The sequence below is a fragment of the Brachionichthys hirsutus genome, chromosome 2 (genome assembly GCF_040956055.1).
Source record: "Brachionichthys hirsutus isolate HB-005 chromosome 2, CSIRO-AGI_Bhir_v1, whole genome shotgun sequence".
NCBI lineage: Eukaryota > Metazoa > Chordata > Actinopteri > Lophiiformes > Brachionichthyidae > Brachionichthys > Brachionichthys hirsutus.
The window spans coordinates 7183426-7205437 of NC_090898.1; the positions used below are offsets into that span (position 1 = coordinate 7183426).

General features: G+C 43.2%; 4 protein-coding genes across 4 annotated transcripts; 2 read left to right on the forward strand and 2 right to left on the reverse strand.

Annotated features, from left to right (window-relative positions):
* The first annotated feature begins 1443 nt into the window (after positions 1-1443).
* LOC137901215 (proliferation-associated protein 2G4-like) lies at positions 1444-6016 on the forward strand. Its single transcript, XM_068745230.1, has 13 exons — positions 1444-1579; positions 2234-2362; positions 2446-2551; positions 2662-2731; positions 2865-2957; positions 3039-3102; positions 3204-3282; positions 3761-3839; positions 3915-4048; positions 4171-4265; positions 4682-4809; positions 4943-4996; positions 5084-6016. Exons 1-13 carry the CDS (start codon positions 1492-1494, stop codon positions 5219-5221), a joined length of 1257 nt encoding a protein of 418 aa, XP_068601331.1. The 5' UTR covers positions 1444-1491; the 3' UTR covers positions 5222-6016.
* A 2703-nt stretch (positions 6017-8719) lies between these two features.
* On the forward strand, positions 8720-15200 carry LOC137907848 (carcinoembryonic antigen-related cell adhesion molecule 5-like). The gene is made up of 15 exons (XM_068752205.1): positions 8720-8912; positions 9510-9794; positions 10004-10267; positions 11042-11332; positions 11524-11802; positions 11937-12206; positions 12365-12655; positions 13079-13342; positions 13429-13543; positions 13620-13777; positions 13871-13972; positions 14162-14230; positions 14415-14474; positions 14578-14646; positions 14754-15200. The coding sequence occupies exons 1-15, from the start codon at positions 8720-8722 to the stop codon at positions 14813-14815; spliced, it is 2772 nt and encodes a 923-aa protein (XP_068608306.1). The 3' UTR covers positions 14816-15200.
* apobec2b (apolipoprotein B mRNA editing enzyme, catalytic polypeptide-like 2b) lies at positions 15163-17017 on the reverse strand. The gene is made up of 4 exons (XM_068745217.1): positions 16724-17017; positions 16278-16458; positions 15393-15739; positions 15163-15303 (listed from the first exon to the last, which is right to left on the reverse strand). The coding sequence occupies exons 1-3, from the start codon at positions 17002-17004 to the stop codon at positions 15398-15400; spliced, it is 804 nt and encodes a 267-aa protein (XP_068601318.1). The 5' UTR covers positions 17005-17017; the 3' UTR covers positions 15163-15303; positions 15393-15397.
* A 2107-nt stretch (positions 17018-19124) lies between these two features.
* On the reverse strand, positions 19125-21798 carry si:dkey-109j17.5 (zinc finger BED domain-containing protein 4). Its single transcript, XM_068752241.1, has 5 exons — positions 21649-21798; positions 21212-21445; positions 20840-21099; positions 20146-20737; positions 19125-19955 (listed from the first exon to the last, which is right to left on the reverse strand). Exons 1-5 carry the CDS (start codon positions 21796-21798, stop codon positions 19125-19127), a joined length of 2067 nt encoding a protein of 688 aa, XP_068608342.1.
* Between the last annotated feature and the right edge of the window lie 214 nt (positions 21799-22012).

Sequence of the window (22012 nt, forward strand, 5' to 3'; positions counted from 1 at the left end):
TAGTTTGATCGTGCTTTCTGCCTGTTTCCTTTGAATTCCATCCAGCTATCCATTTTCTTGTTGGCGAGACGACCTCAATCACCTTGTCTATGGCTTTATCTGCCTTGCGGGTCACTGGTGTTGCTGGAGCCTATCTCAGCTGACTTAATAAACATTAATAAATACAATTATTTTGCTAATAATAAACCTCATCATTGATTGCTGTACATTGTTGTGTGCTGGGGTTTGATTGTTCTTCCCAAGTCTCTGTGGGAAATTTTAAATTGAAAATTGAAGTGGAAGCAGAATATCTACAGAATGTTCATGAAATGTTTCTAAAGACTCATCATCCTCAAATAACTGCAATGAAGATCATACAACTTTCAATAAAATGAAAGAAAATGGTGCTATTTGTTGTCTATGAGTTCTATTGATTGTTATGGATTCCAAAGTATGAAACACTTTGCTTGATAGGGATGTGAAAGAGAAAGGTCTGATTAGTTTCACAGAAACAGAAAGTTTCTTAATCTCTCTATTTGAAATTGTTAAACCATGAATATCTGGGTTGTGTGAAATGTTTAAAAAATAAAGTTTAGCAATGATCAAAAATAAAAGCATGAAATTGGACAGTCATGTCTTAAACCTTTGGATGTGGGAAATCTGAAATATCAGTTGCTAATGGGGATCTTAATAAATGAGAAATGTGTGAATCATTTGTAAATTCATGGCTGCTATATGGACATCTGACCACTAGATGTCAATGTTCTGGTCTGTCTTTTAAGGCCTTGAAGCTTCGAATCTTTTGGAATACAATCAGGAAGAAACATCGAAGGCTTCTTCCATAGACATCTTAGGCTTCACCCATCTCTGCAAGAAAGTGAGATGGAGGCATCGAGTTCACTGTTCGGTGACGCGCTGCGCGGCGCGCGATTTGGTCAAAGACAGATCAGAGATGATTTGAGAAGCTAGAGATCATCACCGTCATCACGTTTCCGTCTTCGTTCACTTCCGGGTCGTCGTGGGTAATTCGTCTGCCTCGGTGAACGTGCGATGAACTACATCGCTAAAAAAAAGTCGTGTGAGGTTCAACGACAATAATTTCCATGTGAACAATGTTATTTTGTTTATCGCTGCTATCTTTAGTCATATTTCCTCCTTAAGAGCGTTTCTACACATGAAATTAAAGCTCTCAGAATGCATCCACTCGCTTGCTCTTAATTGTAGCGCCGAGTCGTTTCTTCTGTAATCTGCGTGTTTTTTGTTAAGACTGGATGTGTGAAACAGAAGCTGTGTGTATTATCAGAGTGTTTTCTCGGCTATATGATCGGCTAATTTTAAATGCCCGTCTGGTATGATTTAAAATGCCCCCCATGCCTTTTTCGGCTGCGTGTCTTGAGCCAGGCCGGTATCTATCTTGACTGTGAGCTAGCCTAGCGTGGTCCTCCTTCTACCCGCCGCCCGACACCCACCTGGGGGGAAAAGTTAGTCTGAGCGAGCGGACACACTGCCAACATGTCTGGAGATGACGAGACGCAGGACCAGACCATCGCCGATGACTTGGTGGTCACCAAGTACAAGATGGGAGCCGAGATTGCAAATCGTAACTCTCATGCGTGTTAAATTTGTGAATGAATAGACCGCATGTGTGTGATGTTAGCTAGCGGTGTCGGCGAGTCTCTGGTAACAGATGCGCCATGTGGCGCAAGCGCGGCCAACTTCGACATCGTGTTGGGAAAACATGACTTTGTTTACGAACAAAACATGCTTAACGCTAATACGATCATGTAGATGCCCTTTAGTTACATATTATTCTGAGTTTTATTTGAACGCTACATTAGCCTGGTGTGCTACGTAACGTTAGCTGCGTGCACGAGCTACCCTGTTAGCAAGCTAGCAGAGTTACAGTTAACAATGACAGGTGCAAAGCGAACTTGTGTGTATGTATGTATGTATATACAATATTTCATCCCAACCTGGAAAATTGCGATTATATATACTGCATATAAATAATTCTACAATTATCACCACCATTCAGGATGACGTTCCAGGGTAGCTGTTAGCTGTATATAGCCTTACTCCAGTTACAATGTGGAGATCACGTGGGTGCCATAGTTGTATATTTTTTTTTAATATTTTCTAGAACAATCATCCATGTAACGCATAAAAATAGTGAACATGTGAACTGTTGATTAATTTAAATAATGTTTTTCTTTAATGTCCCCTCACTGGCCTTTTTCCGTCTCTTCTCTTGCAGAGGCCCTGAAGATGATAGTCGGGGCAGCTGTGGCTGGAGTCTCTGTGCTCAGCCTGTGTGAAAAGGGGGATGCCTTCATCATGGCAGAAACCGGGAAGATCTACAAGAAGGAAAAAGACATGAAGAAAGGTAAGTCCTATAATGCATGTCTGTAGCAACAGTCAATCATTCATCTTTTCATTCATTCTCTCCCCCCCCCCCCTCTTTCGTAGGTATTGCTTTCCCTACTTGCGTTTCAGTTAACAACTGTGTATGCCATTACTCTCCTCTGAAGAGTGATCCCGATGTCGTGCTGAAGGATGGGAACCTTGTCAAAATGTAAGAAGCTGAATGGATCACGGATCTGTCATCTGGGGAAGCCTCTTGTACTTTATTTTGTAGCTTTGATTCTGCTTTACTCATGTTGTCTGATTTTAATTTGTCCGCAGTGATCTGGGTGTTCATGTTGATGGCTTTATCTCAAATGTGGCTCACAGCTTCATCATTGGAGTGACGAAGGTATTTCATCACTGGCTGAATAGATTATATCTGTTGTATTTACCAGAGCCATGGCTTGTACTGCGATTTATTGGTTGTCATGGTATATCAGCTCTTTCTTTCAATCTTAAACTTTCCGTGTGTCTCTCTTCAGGACAACCCACAGACAGGGAGGAAGGCTGACGTTATCAAAGCGGCTCACCTCTGTGCTGAGGCGGCTCTCCGTCTTGTTAAGCCGGGGAACCAGGTAAACCCGTCGCCTATCGTGACTCGATGGCATCCCTCTTCACGCTGCAGGAAATGAACAGCTTTGTGTTTCTTGCATCAGAACACACAGGTCACAGAAGCCTGGAACAAGATTGCTAAGTCTTTCAAGTGCTCTCCTATTGAGGGTCAGTGTCTGTGCTCTTTTTGAGCCTTTAATGCCAATTGTGTACTTGTATCGAATGTGATTTGAAATTTTTGACTCACTTTGTTCCTGAAATGTGTCCAGGCATGCTATCCCATCAACTCAAACAACATGTGATTGATGGGGAGAAAACTATCATCCAAAACCCAACGGACCAGCAAAAGTGAGTTCAGAGTGCACGACCTATCCGAGTTGCGACCAGCCGCACTTCCGATGTCTGGCCGATGCCTATTATGAATGTGCCTGCGAACTATGCACAGCAGAGGGAGATGCATGTCCAGAATAAGAATAAATAATTTGTATAATTTCCATTGTGTTTATTATTCGCGTCGAACAGGTGTTTTATTTTGAAAAACGACCGAGGTTTGGTGGTTATATTTACGTGCCTCGTTTTTTAATTCAATCCCACCCCGGTCCGCGGAAACATTTCCTGGCATGAAACCGGTCTGTGGCAGGAAAAGGGTTGGGGACCGCTGATTATATTATATGTACAGTAAAGTATATCCCCCATGTCGGCCGTTTGGTCCGACTTGCGTCCATTCTGACTTTCAACCAGGTGGTCGGATTGTATGCGTAAATGCTTCAATGAGGCTGTTTGCCCAGTGACTCATTTTGTCCCTCTGTTGCACCTGTTGTTGCAGAAAGGACCACGAAAAGGCTGAATTTGAGGTGTATGAGGTATACGCAGTGGATGTTCTTCTCAGCACTGGAGAGGGGAAGGTGAGATTTGTGATGACGTTTTTTGAGAGCTGAGAAATTTACGCTATATTTATCCTGTTTTGTTTGTTTTGACAGGCAAAGGATGGAGGACAGAGGACCACTGTCTACAAACGAGATGCCAATAAAGTGTACGGCTTAAAGATGAAGACTTCTCGGACATTCTTCAGTGAGATGGAGAAACGATTTGATACGATGCCTTTCACTCTCAGGTTGCTTAATTTATTCTGGCATTATTTGTGGCTGACGATTGTTGCCGTTCCATTCTTGCGTTGCTTTGTAAAAGCATCTTCCTGTCTTCACTGTCTACTTTTCTTTGTCTTTGTTTTATCAGAGCGTTTGGAGATGAAGGCAAGACCAGGTTGGGTGTGGTGGAGTGTGCCAAACATGAGCTGCTGCAGCCATTCTCTGTGCTGCATGAGAAAGAAGGTAAGTGGGTTGATGCATGTTTTTGGTGAGGATGAAAATTCACCTCTTGTCTGATTGTTTGTTTTAGACAAAATCACATGTTTATAACCACATATTGCTGATAAAAAATATTCATATTGGAGATGCTTGAGACAGCAGCTGTTTTAAAAGCTATCCAGGTATACATTTTACTAGTGGCTTATTTAAAGGGAATAGAATAAATGAGTGTTTTGATTTCAATGGTGAACTGATGTTTTTGCGAGCAACAGAGATGTGATGCGTAGCACAGCAGCGTAGGTGCTTTGACCTAATCTAATGTCTGAATCTGGACTACATGTTGAGTTCACAGTAGTGTAACGTCCACATTGGGTTTTGAATTGAAACGTACATTTTCCAACTGTGACTTGAATGCAACGTTTATCCTCAACTTTGTCAAGGTGAATTTGTTGCCCAGTTCAAGTTCACTGTGCTGCTCATGGCCAATGGACCTCTTCGCATCACAAACAGCCTGTTTGAGCCTGAACTATACAAGTCGGAGCATGAAGTGGAGGACCCAGAGCTAAAGGTAAATGTGTTTGTTTGATGGGGGGGGGGGGGTCCTGTTGGCTGACTTTTACATTTTGAAAGCCAGTGCATTTTAATGTATTGTGTGTTGCACTTAAATGAGGTTAAAATATTGCCTTTTGTTCCATATGAAGGCTTTGCTTCAGAGCTCAGCCAGCCGTAAGACTCAGAAGAAGAAGAAAAAGAAGGTGAGTCCCGATAATGAAACTAATGAGCAGAACAAGTACACGGGTTGCAAATGTATGCTTTTAACTCCAAAGTTTTCTCTTCAAAAGGCCTCAAAGACTGTTGAGAGTGCAACAGGACAGGCAATGGAGACAGAAGGTGCCGAACCGAGTTCTCCGACCAAAGCATCGACTCAAACGTCGGATGGCCCAAAGAATGTCACCAAGCCTTCTGCCCCAACTGTTTGAGCCACTTCAAGGCAGCACTGCTGTGAATAGCTCTGAATCTAACTGGTATCAGTCTGGGATGATGCTGCTCCTAAATTCTGTCACTCTACCTAAAATATGCATACATGTGCGCACCTAGCAAATATCACTGTTTCTCAGATGACCTTTAGATCTGTGTGGACCCACTTTGTCTACACAAAAGGGCATTTTGTGCAGGGATGTATACCCACTGGAGCGTTTGATCATTCGACTGACTTTGAGCCTTCATCCCCAACAATGACTGGAGTAAAAGATAGGGAAAAGGAGTTTGACTGAGCAGTCAAGGATACTGGAATGCACAATTCTGTGTCGTAATTATGACATTTGTAACTTACCCATAAACTTATAGCCATGTCTTTTTGAAAGGAGTGTTAACTTGTCAGCAGACATGTGCAATTCCCCTTGTGAATATGATGATCACACATTGTAAACATTACAGCAGTCATTACTGTTGAATCTAGCAGAATTTGCGCAGTTACACTGCTGACTTGGGCCCATCTGGTAGTATTTGGTGTATACCTTTATGAACTTGTTGTGGTTTACTCATCTACTCCTTTCGAAACTTATATTTTAAGGCCACCACTTGAGTAATTTAACTAGCAAGTTACTTTTTCTCCATCATGGATGGTCAAATTCCTCCCAACTGCAGCCACCTGGGAGTCTGACGGTGTGTTTACTCAAGAAGTCCGAACCTGTTAAATATATTGATGCTTTTGTAAAACAAGTCCCAGTTTCAGATAACTATTTTTGGAAACATTAAAAAGCCACCTGACATCATTTGTGTTTTCTGACTATTTAACCTGATGTGTGATGGTCTTTTTCAAGATGTTGAACTTGAAACCAAGCCCGAGTTACTTTGTTCCTTAAAGGCTACCCTCAAAACGTTACCGGCTGATCTTGATGAAATTTTTAGGAAATGTTGGGAATATTACCAGGAACAGATTATTAAATTATCGTTATGATTCAGAAGAGATCCTGGAGTGAGTGAGTGAGTCCCGTATCGGGTCCGGGGTGACAGCGTTCTCCTTTGGTGGAGGTTCCATGCATGCTGGGTCAACCACTCCAGCGCCCTATCAAAGCTCAACATAACGGTTAACTCCTCTTCCCGGACTCTGAGTCAGTGGACGTTGCTGGGTTAAGATTGAGGCACCGGCACCGTTTTTGAGCCACTTAAAGCACTGGCAGTAATGGATATAGTTTTTTCTGTTCTAATGGGATAAAAAGCTTTACACAAACTGAGTTTTCACATGATTTAGGAGAAAATGTGAAGGGAGAGATAAATACAATATGAGTAGGCGGCTAATATAATAAGGTCGCCTGTTGAGTCGGGCGGGCCTTGCGTGGTTATGCATGTGGTGTGTGAACCGGGTACTTGGAGGATCGATTCTGCAAGTGGGCTGTTTTAAAAGATATCTGTGGCTTCCGCTCAGGGCGCTGGCATGATGTCACACCCACGGGTCTAGCGAAATATTGTCTGATACTGCTCACTGGAAATGGTTGTGGCTTTCTGCTTTCACCTTTTGCTTAATGTATTTTTTAGACTTTAGTTCAATAAATATCAGTGTATTCTTAAAATAAAATGCAGTTATGTTAAAGGTATTTAAATCTGTCTTAGGAGAAGCTATATTTAAAAAAAAAAGTAAACTAAACATGAAATTAAAATGTGTATCTTCCTTCCACGTCTGTTACAAGACGCGTTATTTGTTCTTGTTGATCATTTTTAACATTTGTTTCAATATGCTAAATCTTGTGACATGTTTTAGCCCAAATCAGCAATTCCTAGTCATGTTGAAAAGACAGACATGTGTTTTTGGCTAACACATTTCCGGTTGCTGCAGCAAAAAAAAAAGAGTCGTCAGAGAAACAGGAAAGTTTAGAAATGAATGTCCGACACGCCCAACAGCTCTGCTTATTTCCTACTGAACTTTGTTCCACAGCAGTTATCTGATGCTCAGCAGCCCAACCTTTACATGTCTAACTCCATGGAAAATGTGGATAATCAATATCTTCAGTGCAATATGTAAGTTTTTAGTTCTATGAGATTACAGTCTGTTAATTTTTCAATGTACAAAGAATTTTTTTTTTTGTTTGTTTGTTTTTTTACATGTGTGTGACACTCACTAATTGCTCATGTCTAATTTGATTTTCCAGATTTCACTGCTGTGTGTGCTGCACAGGATCCCAAAAGTGGTAAGGAAGTTTTTCAAAAACATGAAACTGGTGTTTAAAAAACAGTTTAAAGCTAACACATAATATTTTTTTTTAGATTGAAAGCTCTTGGATTAAACAACTTTCACAAAAGTGTGAATCGTTCATCTAATGGCATCACATTTTTTAACTCTCAATGATGTAACAGACCACAACAATGTTTACGAAGTAGAATAGGGAACACAAAGTATTTTGTTATCACAAGACTGCCACTTCCTTCAAATTGATGCCTACTGGCGGAAGATCGTACTTCACTTCTCTGTTCAGGCTTCATGGCAATGTTTTCTAAGCTGCAGCGTAGCTGGTGGTGCGTCATCCAATATAACAAGTGGTAGATAGAACACTGCCAAATAAGACACCGGATGGTCCAGCAATGTGTGGAAATTCTGTAACTTTGTTTCTGGAAATGTCTGAGGTGTGTCTGCATTTCATCATCCATCCCTTTTGGCTGTGCAGTAGAATCGCTGTTTGGTATAAAGTCACCCATTTGAACGTTTCATAAAGGACCACAGCAGCTCACATAGGAATTGAACTAATAATTATTTCATTTATTCAAACCCAGATATTGTGTTTTGCTTTAATGTGATATTAATACAAAATAAAACCAGTGAAAAACAGGTACCTGTGTTTGTATTTGTACTTGAAACTTTACTGAAATAGTTTTTCATTGCAGCTGCTGCTTAATGGCTATTTTCTTTGCTATTTGTATTAAATGCTGACAGTTTTAATGTGAACTGTGTTCTCCACCTCTCTTTAGTCACCCCCATATTCACAAGGGTTTCTCCAGCCATTCCTACAACAATGCCAGCAGCAATTCCAACCATTTATGGTGAGATTTTAACCTCAGCTGTGCGGCAGATATGTTGAAATCAAATGCCAATTTTTTTAATAATTAAAGTTGATTTAAAACCTTTTTTTTATTATTCTGCTGAAGTTGGGTGGAAGTTATTGCTTCCTGATATCCTGTTTTTTTTTACCCTTTGAACTTTGAAAACTTGAACTTAAAGCATTGAATCGCTTTCAAAATCAGATTTAAAAAATGTAATTAATTAATATTGATAACATCAAATTTGTTGCTTCTGTTTTGACCTTCATCTTGTTTTGTTCCATTGAAGAAAATAAAATCAAGGCATATCAAAGAATTTAATAACTTCCACGCAAAGTGAATAATATTGAATTGCGGTAATTGTCTTTTTATTACATGAATCTTATCAATAATATTTATTTAATAATCTTTCAGATCCTCCTGTACCAACTCTGCAGAAACAGTCGATGTATATGGATGTGTTCCCCTCTGAAAAAGTGGAGTTCATCTGCAGCATCACTGGAAGCTCACACTGGACCTTCTCTTGGTCCAGAGACGGACAGGAAGTGCAGGATTCAGACCCAAATGTGTCTTTGTCTGCAGAGGGATCGATGCTTAAATTGACTGCAGCCACGCCAACGTATTCTGGAAGCTACAACTGTAAAGGTCATCACAAAACAATAAACGTTACCACTCTAGCCAGTAACTCTCTTCAACTCACAGTTTATGGTATGCTTCATTGTTTTCTTGCTACCATATTTTTTTTTGCTGAATATCCAGACATCTTAAAATACAAAGTAATTTTAATGGTGCCTTTATTTTTTGCCTAGAATATATACCAAAACCCACTATGAGCCGGACTTCAAACTTTAACAAGATGTACCCCGGAGAATCCATCACCTTTACATGCATGGTTGCTGTGTCCACTGGATGGGAATATATGTGGTACCATAATGGAAATAGAATTCAAGCAAATCATAGTACATATTCCATACATTCTATAAATCATTCTGCCAGTGGACAGTATCACTGCATAGCTACAAGAGGCGAGTCACCTTTCTACACAGATAAGAGTACGACAGCAATGCTGCAGGTCTCTGGTAAGTCTACTGAGCAGATATTATGATAATTGTATTTAAAAATTCAGGTGATGTCCTTAAAATGTAATTTATTATTGTGTCCTTCTCTGATGCAGCAACTCATGAAAAATGATATTCTTTCTCAATATGTTTTATTCTTGGTGTTGCATCTTTTCAGACCCACCTAAACCTTCCCTGAGGCTGCTGACTCCCTGGACGGATGTGTTTGAAAATGAGACGGTGGGGTTCAGCTGTGACGTTGAAAGCTCTGACTGGACGGTCACCTGGTACCTCGATGAAGTGGAGGTCAGTGAGGATGACAGCCTCATGATTAACCCGGAGGAATCCTCATTGAACATCACCGCGATCACCGAAGCCTATCAAGGCACTTATGTCTGCAGAGCTCAGCTTGAATCTAGGAGCGTTGTGATGCCAAGCAACACACTGGGTATCGCCGTTTATGGTGAGCAGTCATGCCTCACATACTTACTTGTTTTTTTATTGCGAAAGGTTGTTGGGACAATGTTGTTTATGATGGTAGCAGTCAATTAGCTTTTCAAAAAAAAACTGGAAACAAGTGGAAGCAGCTCAGTTTCCTCATACAAAACTATATATATGTATATATATATATATTATAAATGATATATCTTCTGTTATATTATTCTGTTTTAGAAAATGTACCGAAACCAACAGTGACAGTGGCTCCTGGAATTAACCCGATGTATTTTGGAGAAACAGTGAACTTCACTTGCAATGTTGATGTGGCCTCTGGCTGGACATATCAGTGGTACAAAGATGGAGAGTGGCTCCCTCAGTCCAGCAAAGCCAACAGCGTCCATCTCGGTCCTTCTACAGGGGGGGGTTATGCATGTTCAGCTACCAGAGGTGAAGTAACATCAACTGAGATCAGTGAGGAAATACGCCAAGATGCTATTGGTAGGTCAACTCAGCAAAGTAAATGTATTATAAAAAAGAGTGCGGGATGGTTTAGGTGGGAGGAAATGTACAATTGTTTTAAAATGTACTAAAATGTAAATGACAGTTTTGTTCTCACTGAAGCCTGAAAAAAACCTACATGCTGCTCACAAATTCTAGGAAACATTTTGAGAGCATCTCCCTTGCGTTATTTATGGGCTTTTGTGTTTTGTTGTTGAAACAGGAAGCTGCGGTGTAGCAAAGCACAGAGGGTTGGTTCAGAAGTGTGTAGCCAGTATTTATGTTGCAGTCATGTTTTACTAAAAAAAGGAACTGAACCGACAGCTTTGTGCTTCAATGTAATTTTTATTACTAGTCCCTAAACAATACTTGTTGAATAATTTTGTGTTTTATTATAATACGCTCTTCAATCTTGGAATATTATGGTTTGATCAAAGTCATAAAAACACCATTACGATAACTGGTATATTTTCCACATATTTCCAGCTCTATTTTATTAGGTCTGCTAACTACTTTTACTTTTTTGAAAAACCTGACTGTATTGATTTGTTTTAGTGATTACAGTTAGAAATTTTATTATTATTTTATTAGATGATGCCATAAATTTCCTGAGCTAAGTTATCTCAAAGTCCACGTTTATTACTTTGTCCCCTTTAAAGCAAGCTTAAACTCAGATCTGTTGTTCATTATTATGTTCTCGGTTGCGTCGACCCTCACGATAAAATCAAATGCAAAAGGGTATGAAGAGCAGCTGGTGTGTCTCTGTCTCCTCAGAAATTCCCGTTCCATCTTTGAAAGCAATGGAACAATGGTTGGATGTGTTCCCTGGTGAGAGTGTGAGGTTAAGCTGTGGGATGGACAAAGGACCTGACTGGATTTACACCTGGTACAGAGATGGAGAGATGATCCAGGCCATTAATGCTATGTATTTTAGCTTGAATGGGCCTACTCTTACTATCAAGTCTGCCTCAGCAGAGCATGCAGGACAATATAGCTGTAAGGGAGACCTAAGAGACAGGTCTGTCAGCAGCAGCTTTAGTCTTGGACGTGGTCTCACAGTATATGGTGAGTCTTATTTTTTTCAAGATATCAAAAGCATCAAAACATTTATTCATATATATTACTGTAACTTCATATTTCTAACATACTGGGGTTTAGGCAGGCTGGGTGCAATGCATGGATTGATGATTCAAGCATAACTTGCTTTTTTCTGCTGCAGAATTTAGGAAACTAATGGTGTGCTCATTTACCTTTAGATTCAAAACCAACAGTCACATTGATTCAGGATCCAGACTACAAGTTGATGTTCCTTGGGGAGTCAGTCGCCTTTATTTGCCACATTGACGTCTCCTCTGGGTGGGAGTACCTGTGGTACAAAGACGGAGAAGCACTTAGCATATCTGGAAACAAGTACCGGTATGTGATTACCAGCGTCGGAACAACAAATCAGGGGTCATATAAATGCCAGGCAAGGAGAGGAACAAATCAAGACATTTTCTTAGCCACTAGTCAGGCAAAATACCTGGAAGTTCAAGGTAAGTTTCTGTGAGCCTTCTAGAACTATTAAAAAATGCAGTATTCAGTTGTGTGAATCTCTGTTTACTTGTGATCCCATCATCTGCTTTAAACGACATGTTTCTTCTTCAATTATATTTCCCTGTGCGTACAGAAAACAAGCCTAAGCCTTCAATTGCTCAACAGCCAGATGTTGACCAGGTGTATGTTGGCGAGTCGGTGACGATGAATTGTAAAGTTCAGCTGTCATCTGGTTGGGAGTATGTGTGGCGCAAGGATGGAACACAACTCTTAACCAACAGCAGCAAGATATCTATTGATGCTGCCTATTCAACAGACAGCGGTACTTATGAATGCATGGCCAGAAGAAACAAGAACATTTACAACACGACAACCAGCGATGGAAGGATCTTGTACATATCTGGTGAGTCACTGGAAGCTGTTTGGAGTTGACTGTTGAGTCTTATTTAGAGACCTCAATGCATGCAGGCCTCAACTGTGACTATGGATTTCATGATATGGTAAAAGTCAGACACAGAGAGAGGAGGTCTTTTAGGATTGTGTATCTAAATTTCCATTTAGAAATTCCTGTCCCGTCTATAATGCCACTGACACAATGGATGGACGTGTTTCCCACGGAGAGCGTGGAGATGCACTGCGGGATGAGCAGCATCTCGGAATGGACATATACATGGTACAAAGATGGACAGAAGGTCCAGGCTAGTGAAGCTGTGTCTTTTGACTTGGATGCAACAACTCTTTCCATCCATGCTGCGTCAGCCTTTCACCTCGGGAAATACAGCTGCTCGGGGAAACTGAAGAGCAGGTCCGTCACCAGCGACTTCAGTCCTGGATTACTGCTTGATGTTTATGGTGAGATTTTCAGAATAGTTTTTGCATATTAATGCCTGCAGATTTAATTTAGTTTAGATTTTAAAAGCTTTGCATACAATGTTTTTTCTTTTCTTGTTTTTTTTTCCACTCATACAACACATTTGACAATGCAATAATTGCTGATGTTTTAGAGCTAGGCTTCTTGTTGCTTGACCTATAAGGGAGTGGAATTGGCCTCTTCTCACTCTCAATGTGATTGAAAGCAAATACATTTCTTACAAACTACTCAGAGATAATTTCTCACTCTGGTCAAGAGTTTCAACATATCAAAATAATAATTTAAACCATTTGCTTAAAGGCCAGCTCCTCTTTTATCTTTGTGGCTGTGCATTGTAGTGCACATACGTTAAAAACATTATAATGGTGCTATATTAATAGAAATAATATTGAATCTCCCCTCAGGTTCAAAACCCAGAGTCACACTGGTGCAGGAGCCCAGTCACAATGTGATGCACACTGGAGATTCAATGTCATTCAGCTGCCACATTAATATCTCTTCTGGATGGGAGTACCTGTGGTACAAAGATGACAGTCCACTTGCTGAATCTGGAGACAACCATACCATCACTTCCCTTTTGACAAAAGACTCTGGATCATATATATGCAAAACAAAAAGAGGGAGGAGTACATTATTCCAGAGTCAAACTGTAAGACTCGACATTGAAGGTATATTATTAGAGATTTCCCATCAAACACTTTTCTGCATGTGCATTTGTTGAACGTCTATCCCAGTGCTGATGTTGTGCCTGCAGAACGTCCACAGGCTGATGTAGTCCTGATGACTGGCTGGTCAGAGGCCTTTTCCACTGATAGCTTGGTGCTCAAATGTCATGTGCCTGAAGGCCAATACTCGTGGAACTACACATGGTAATAACACGAGTTTTACCCTGTGTATTCAGAAGTACTATTTGATGGTCTTTATGACAATGTGAAAATCATGCAGGTTCAAAGAGGACCGGCCAATGGATCTACCGCCTTCTGAGAAATATACAGTGACACCACAGAATGATCCCGACCAGAGCCTGTACACCTGCCAAGGCAACCGCCATGGAAGGCCGTCCTATTCAAAAACCAGCGAACAATTCAAGACCAAGAATCTCCGTGAGTGTACCTCATTTCTGGAATTTTTGAGTTGTTGTCCTGCAAACTTTCTGCCCTACTTTGAGTCTCCCTGTTTTTCTTTCTGGTCTGTAGTTTTGAAGAGGAGGGTGCTTCTTTCCATCTCTGGTTGTATCTTCTTCGGCATCATTGTCGTCTTCATCGGATGCATTTTCCTCAGAGTCATCCGCAAGCCAGGTTTTGTTTTCGATTTTGGAACTTCCAAGCATTCATAAAGGAGATAGGGTCAATATTATCAGTAGTAAGCACCTGTTTGCTAACATATTTTTTTTTAGAAAGTTATTTTTGCTGCTCAATATATTTAATCTCAGATTAAACCAACCTAATCATCACTGGGCTGTCCTGTTATCACTTCTTATCATACAGCTAAGCGGGAATTTAAACCAGAAGAAGCGGAGCTGTTCCTCAGCATGGATCAGATAAAGGGCCTGGACGGTACGTTAACACCCTTCATGACTCCTCGCCTTCTGGTTGCCATTTCCTGATATGCTGCAGATGCAACCCCGCTGTTTGTGTGTTGAATTGTGAAACTAAACCCACAAATGTGAAATTTTTTTAGCCTGATTTTCATAATCTAGTGCCGCTCTGTTAAAAGTTCTGTCCTCCCTCCCTCCCGCAGACCCGCCCTGCCCGCTGTTTCAGTTCATCACTGATGCAGAACTGAATTCTTCCTCTCAAGGTAACCTGACATGAGTGTAGAAGAGTTTAGAACGAGTTTACTCTCCGAGAATTTCTCATGTCTTGTCTTGCTTTTCAACAAAACAAAACACAAAATCCTGCAGAAGGCGAGGAGAACGGTCTGACTGACAATGCGACAACACCGTTGCCAATAGCGACGCAGGAGGACCAAGGTAATAACGTCACCTGACAGGCATTTCCCCCACTAAAGCACTTTAGAGACATCCTGCTCATTTATCATTAGCTGTGTTTCTACATCTTCCCCTTTGTGTCTTTGTAGCTCAGACAACGGAGAGCCATGGCGCAACGGAAAACGGTGGCCTTGTTTCATTCAAGCAATGAATCACATAAAGCTGCTTTTAGTTTCACACAGAAAATGTCAAAACTGCCCAAACAGCATAGCATCACTGGGGAGAGCGAGCTACTCTTGTCCAGCTGTCCTTGGAGCTAAATGGTCAGTCAAATAAATGTGCTAAGATTTTTTTTGTGTGTGAATCTTTCAATTCTCAGAACAAACACCAGATGTCAGTAGAGTGACCAAAGCTTATTTAATAGGATCACATAGCTCAGATATTAAAGGTACAGCCAGGCAGTTGGATATTGTATAATGTATTTATCTACTGTGCTGCACAAATAACACAAATCTCCTGTCACCTAATGAAATTGTCAAAATAAAAATTAAAACTATGAAAGGTTGCCATCATGCAACCTTTCGTAGTGAAAGCTGCATCATCTGGTGTGTGCAAAAAAGGCACATTTAACCCATTGGAAGCTCAATAATGGCATGATTGTGGTTCAGTCATTAGAGCTCGCACCCGCGTCATAAGAGCCTGCAACAGGAAGGAGACGGTGATTAACCAGACAGGCTTTCAGATTAAAACATTTCTACTGACCCACAGGAATCATAGCTGATACTTACGGACTCTACTTGAGGATATCAGCCAGTTTCTCCATGTAGAAATTGTAGTTATCCTGACAATCTTCCCAGGGTGTGAAGCTCTCGCCCTCCTTCTCCACGTACGTTTCCCAAACGTGCGCAAAGTCAGATGGCTTCATCATCTGCAGTTTACAGCCGGCGCTCGCCAGAGTCCGGAGCCCTTCCGCCACCTCCGGCTCTTCCCAGTCAAACAGACGGGAGCAGAGGATGCAGAGACGGACCTTTGTGCGCTGCTTGAGGATGGTGGCCAACTTGGTGGCACAAGACACGCATGGACTGGATGACACAAACCATGTGACTTCATACTCTTGGGAAGCATTGGGCAGGACCTGGAATGGACAGAGCGGGGATTTATGATGGCTCAGAGGACAAAAGCCATCATGGCATTACTTAAAACGTAAGTCATAAGAGAAATGCTTGTGAGCTAATGGAAATGATCCTGTGGGGGTTTTCACATGGGGGAACATGACACACCAGTATAGAAAGCATTCATTCATTCATTCATTTTCCAACCGCTTTGTCCGTTATCGGGTTGCGGACCAAGCTGGAGCCTATCTCAGCAGTCAATGGGCGAGAGGCGGGGTACACCCTGGACAAGCCGCCAGTTCATCGCAGGGCAACACAGAGACAGACAATCAGCCACACTCACACCTACGGGCAATTTAGTGTCACCAATCCACCTAAACTGCATGTCTTTGGTAGTGGGAGGAAGCCGGAGAACCCGGAGAGAACCCACGCAGACAAGGGGAGAACGTGCAAACTCCTCACAGAAAGGCCGCAAGTCGGATTCGAACCCGCGACCTCCTTGCTTTGAGGCAACACTGTGCCACCGGGCCGCATAGTATAGAAAGCAAGACTCTTTATTGCCTGTAGGAAGAAAGCCTCTTCAGCATGAGCTGTGGCATGTTCATCCTCCATATAGCCTTTCAGTTGATCCGTGCTGCCACCTGGTGTTTCCACTCTGAAACACAGCAGCGTCTTGTTCCTCCCTGATGAATACTCCACATTCCGGAACTGAAACTTGAAGTAGAATGGGCTCATCTGTTCCCTGGTGAAGAGTGAAACGGAGTCTCCATGAATCTGTTATTATCTGTTACATATGTATATATATTTTAGTTTAGCGACTCATCCCTTTTTCTTTACTTCCTGCCTATAGAGTCAGACAGAGGCAATCATTCGTCTATGTCTCTATGATATGACTGTGATATACAAAAAAATAAAAAGACAGAAACCATTTCTGCTTCAAGGTGAATGAATTAAAGAGCTGCACGTCTGAGTGTATCACTTTAGTGCGTGAATTAAATCGTACCCACCCTGTGACAATCTCAAATGGTGGCAGCTCGAGGGGCTGAAACTCCCCGCTTCCTTCGCTGGCTTTTGCCTCTGCTCCCGTTGCTCCTCCACTTTCCTCAGGCTTCTTCTCACCCGGCTTTGGTTGCTCTGGGCTCTTCTCTGGCTTCTTCACCGGTTTCTCAGCCTTTTTCAGATTTTTGTCATTACCCTTCCCCTTTTCTTTGTCCTTCTCATCATTTGTTTTGTTTTCCACTTTCTTCTCTTTCTTCTTAACGTTGAACCGGTTGTTTCGGTCGGCCATGATTTTGTACAAGTGTGGGAGAGTGTTAGATATAGAGTGGGGAGAGAGAGGGAGGGAGTTCAGCGTTAAGTGGAGTGATAATAACCCTTGTGCCTTTACTGAAATAGACCCTATTGTGTGCTATATTTGGAGTCACAGAATACACATGTCTGGCTACAGGAGGGTTAGGAAGCTCAACTCTCAGCCCTCTCTTTCCATGCCCTGGTTGGCCAAGGAAGAACCCAAAAGTGAGTACTTCTGTGTCCTAAGAAGAAATGAGAGCAACGCCGGTCTCTTACAAACTTCACCGTTACCAAATTGAGAAAGAAAATCGTTGTAGTCTTTGTAGAACTTTCAACTACAAACACAAATTTGAGGAAGGTCCTTAATCCCTGAGACTTCAACTGCCACCAAGCCAGCTGCAGGCAGGTTATTAATAACAATACTTGGCTGTGTGTGTGTGTGTGTGTGTGTGTAGTAACCAGGGCTCACTTGACACTAAACACCATTTATGTTTGCTCCAACTCTAGTATCCTGAACCCCATTGGGTCCCGGGGATTAGTACAGCTAAAGGGCACCCAAAGTAAGGGGGTTTTAGGTAGCGGTACAGCAGAGACAAATATAAACACTGTCTAAGAGAGTATTAACTGTTAATGGTGGTCTCTGTGAGCAATCAGTCTATGAAACCACCCTGCATCAGTAGCCTTCTGCAAAGGCAGTGGGGGGAGGGGGAACATTGCTTTTGCAAAAGTGCATTTATTGTTCTGTGCATACACATTACACGGCTTTCTGCACATCAGCGGTAATATCCTGAGGCACAGAGAAGCGGGCAGCCCAATTACAATTTACTTCCCTCCTTCACTCTCAGTTGCTGCCAAGTAATTCATTTCAGAGGCAATTACCATTAGGACTGCAAGCCCAGCCTGCTGGCCGAACCTATATGGATGAGCTGTCACAGCAAGGAAGGAGAGCGGGCAGGGGAGACGCTTCAAGCATCTCAACTTACACTCACCAACAGCAACAAGCACAAACAACGGCGACAACAAAACAACAACGCACACTCACACACACACACATGGGGATGAGCTAGCGCCTGTTTTAGAGATTTAACACAATTACACATCCAGGGATAATTATGACCTACGAGATCAATGATATGTCAAACATGTAAAGTACACTTCTAATGGAATAGCTTCTGTGGGTCTGTACCCTGGCGTAGCACCAGAGATCATGAACATGGCGTGCTATATTGTTTCATTGCATTTCGTGTTGAGTATATTATTGTCAAGGTTTATGAGGGGGGAAAAGGATTAAGAAGGATGTGGCTGCTGCTTTCCTGCTGACGCCGATTTAACTGGAATGGAATTACATGCAATGACCACGCCTCCCTTGTCAGCCTAGCCAGGAAGCATCATCGTCCCTGAACAAAGGTAAACCCACACTGCAACATTCAGTTCCTACTTCAATACTGAGGCCTGCAAAGTGGATTTAAAACACTCCGGTGAGCTCAGACAAGTCAAAGGCTTCATCCACACATCAGCAAATACTTTTAAAAGCTATTCTAATTCATGAAGGGTCAGCAGCAGAACTGGACATGAAATTAGGACAGAGAAAAAAACAGTTAAAGAAAATGAAATTGAACTGACCTCCACTCAAAAGGAGTATAGGATGGGTTATTGAAGTAGATTAGATATATGAAGCAGATTTGAGTGTTTCTCCATTGCCAAAAATAACATGCATGCATGCGTGAACACACACACTCACATCTGCATATTGCACGCAGCTGTGCATTTGGAAGCAAAACGCATTTATTATGATGTCCCACCAATAAGGCGCACACACATATTGGAGAGAGAAGAAACAGAACAATGACGTCTTCCTTCAAATACAGCATAGAATGAAATCATTGCACAACTTACAAGGTTATTGGACAGCAGTGAAAATCAATCAAAATGCTGCAGCATGGAGTAATTGACCATTTGGTTCATGTAAGTGTGTCCCTGTTGGCTGAAGGAGACACAAAGCTGTCCTTAGGGGTCAAACGACAGAGGGTGGGGACTTTGATCAATAAGTGACTTATTTACTGCAAGTATAAAGCCTTCAGTTTCTGTTTGGATTTAAAAAATGCTTGAGTCTCGGGTTTAAGTCCATAATAATCGGTAGTTGGCTTTGAGGTAGATGAGTGTCTCCAGGTTCTTTGGTAAGACGTGGCCTCTCTCTGGCCGCAGGCAGCGCCCCGCAGTGGTGAAAATGCTCTCTACCACAGTGCCACAAGCAGGTATGGTGAACGCCCTCTTGGCCACCTGGGCGAGCAGAGGAAAGTCAATGGCCTTACGGTACCAGTAATGCAAAGCCTCCTCATCTGTGGGTTCCTCTCGCAGGTAGATGGCCAACTCCTGCTCCAAGCTCTTAGCCTGTGTCGTGGGTCTCTGCTTGATGAAAGAGAACAGTTTGCAGGGCCGAGTAAGAGAGGAGACCGGCGACGGAGCTGCTGTGGGAGGAGTCTGTGTTTGAGGGTGTAGGTCTGTGGGGCTGGAGGCTGGCGAAGTTTTGGATAATTCCTCTATTAGGACTTGCCTATGCCAATCTGGATTGCTGCTCCAAGTGAGCTTGAACTGGGGGTCCAGGGTGGTGGCAGTGATGTAGAGAGGGTCTTCCAGGATCGGTGCCAGCCGGTGCTCTATAGCCTGGCTGAGGCCCACCAGGAGAGAGGGGCAGTGTGGGGTTGATGTCTCAGAGAGGTGCTTACGGAGGCCCAGGACACAAGGCAGAGCCAGGCTGATAGACACGTGTCTGTCCGTCTGTGCCTCTCTCTGTGTATATCCATGCACCATGTCCCAGGCTTCGGTGAAGGGCTCCAGGGTGTCAATGAGCTCCCTCAGCTGGGCTCTCTCTGAAGCACACAGCACCAGCTCCCCCGGGCCACTCACCTCCTCCAGAAACTCCACCGAGTCCAACAGTCGCCGAAGCACCTGCACCAAAAAGGAAAATAAACACTAAAAAATATAGAAGCACATTCCTGATTTTGCAAGTGCAGAAAGACAAAAAAAAAAACACACTTTTCTCTGTCATAATAAAAATGTAGATGTGCCAAATACTTATTTTACAAATACCGGTACACATTTGTATAATGTGTTAAAAAAAAGTGCTAAGCAAACACACCTTAAGCTGAGCAGCCCAGTCGCTTACAGCAGCAGAAGCGCTTCCTGACCCCCCTGTGATCCACCCTGGACCATCAAACACCTGAGTGAGTTTCTCAGGTGGGACAGCGGAGGTGACGTAGTTGTAGAAACAGGAAGCTTTGGCCAGTGTTGAGGAGAGCCGTGGACACGACCGCAGCCCCTCGCTGACACACTGCTCCAGGGAACGAGAGAAACAGTCCACCCGACAAACACCCAGACCCTGCTCCCACGGGTCATCGCATTCTCTGTCCCCTCCATCATCACCGTGGCCATTCCTGATCCCTTCCTCCACACCGTTACCGTTGTGCACCTCCCCTTCGTCGTCTTCATTTTCCCCATTTGGCGATGAAACGAGGAAACCCGGAATACACCTCGGCTTCACTGTTGTTGCTAGGAAAGAGTCCGCAACCACGCGGAACGCTCTCCCCGACACACCGTGAGAGTGACATATTTCATCAAAATCGGAAAGGACACGATTCCCAGAGCTGCGCCCAGTCAGAGGCAGACATGCTAGGAGGGCTGAACGTATCTGCCAATCAGATGAAAGATAATGGCAGGTGACGCCAAGGTACCTACAAAGAGAGAGAGAGAGAGAGATACAGAGGCGGACTCCTCAGAGAGGTGTTCACAGCAAGCGGGGATCATATAGTCTTGGGTTTATTTTACCTCCTTACCCTGAAGAGGTTCCACTTAACCCCCTCCAGAGATCCAGGCTGAGACTGAGGGCGTGCGTCGAGGCCAAGGCCTGACGGGTCGCGAGCTGGGCCTGGTAGGCGTAGGCTGGGAGGAGCTGGCTCTGGATGCAATGCTGCCGTTCAGGAGTGTAACGTGGCTCAAGGAGCTGCAGCAGTTCTCTGAAGCCTTGGTTTTCCACTATGGACACCGGCTGAAGATCACGCACAATCATCTTGGTGATAGCCTCGGAGATCAGAACCTATCGGGTTCAAAACGTTCGCGCGTCAAAATAGCCTTGAGATCATCGCCGTCCGTTTCGTTCATTGTGCGGCGGCTTGGTTGCGAGCGATGACGGGGACAACGACCCTCACCTGACGTGGGTCGTGTCTGTCAAACTTGGTCACTCCTCCTCCAGAACCTCCACCTGCTCCTCCCTCGAGAGATGCCGTTCCTCCCGCACCTGCACCTCCTCCTGCGTTGACGGGGAGAGTGTAGCGGGCATTCCCTCCATTGGTGGGGAAACCATGGAGGGAACTGGAGGAGTAACCCTCTCTTTTCATATCCTTCCTTTTCACAAAGTCATCATACACAGCCTGGTGTTTCCTCTGGATTGGAGAGATGGCATGACACACGGCGATGTATCAGTCGACAGGCGGAATAATTCATTTATTGATTAAGCATATCTGAAGAAGAGGCTTTATCTTTGCCTAGCTGGAACTGCGCTAATGAGGGCTGGAAGAAAACCCATCAGGAATGCCACAGCGAGAGTTTATTAACAAGGACACACGTTTTACTTTGAAGCCATTACCTTAAGGTGGGTTACGAAGTTGGACGTGACGCTCCGTTTCGCCTGGATTCTGGTGCCACACGCTTTGCAGTTGGACTCGATTTTGCCATTTTCACCTTCAAACACAATATTAAAGTAGTCCAGAATAGACACCTTCGACGCCGACGCCATTGGAGCCAGTCCCACTGCTCCAAAATTGAAATCGACTTGCGATCAAGAACAAGCTGAGGTGTCTGAGGTATCAATAACGCCTCGCCTCTTATCGCGGGCGCAGGCCGGCGTGTTTCCGTCCCAATCCCTGATCACGCATCACAAACCGTCGCTGCCAGTAACGCAGACAAAAGGAAACGTTGTTGCAAGTCTAGGCGGTGCGTCGCGCCCGCGA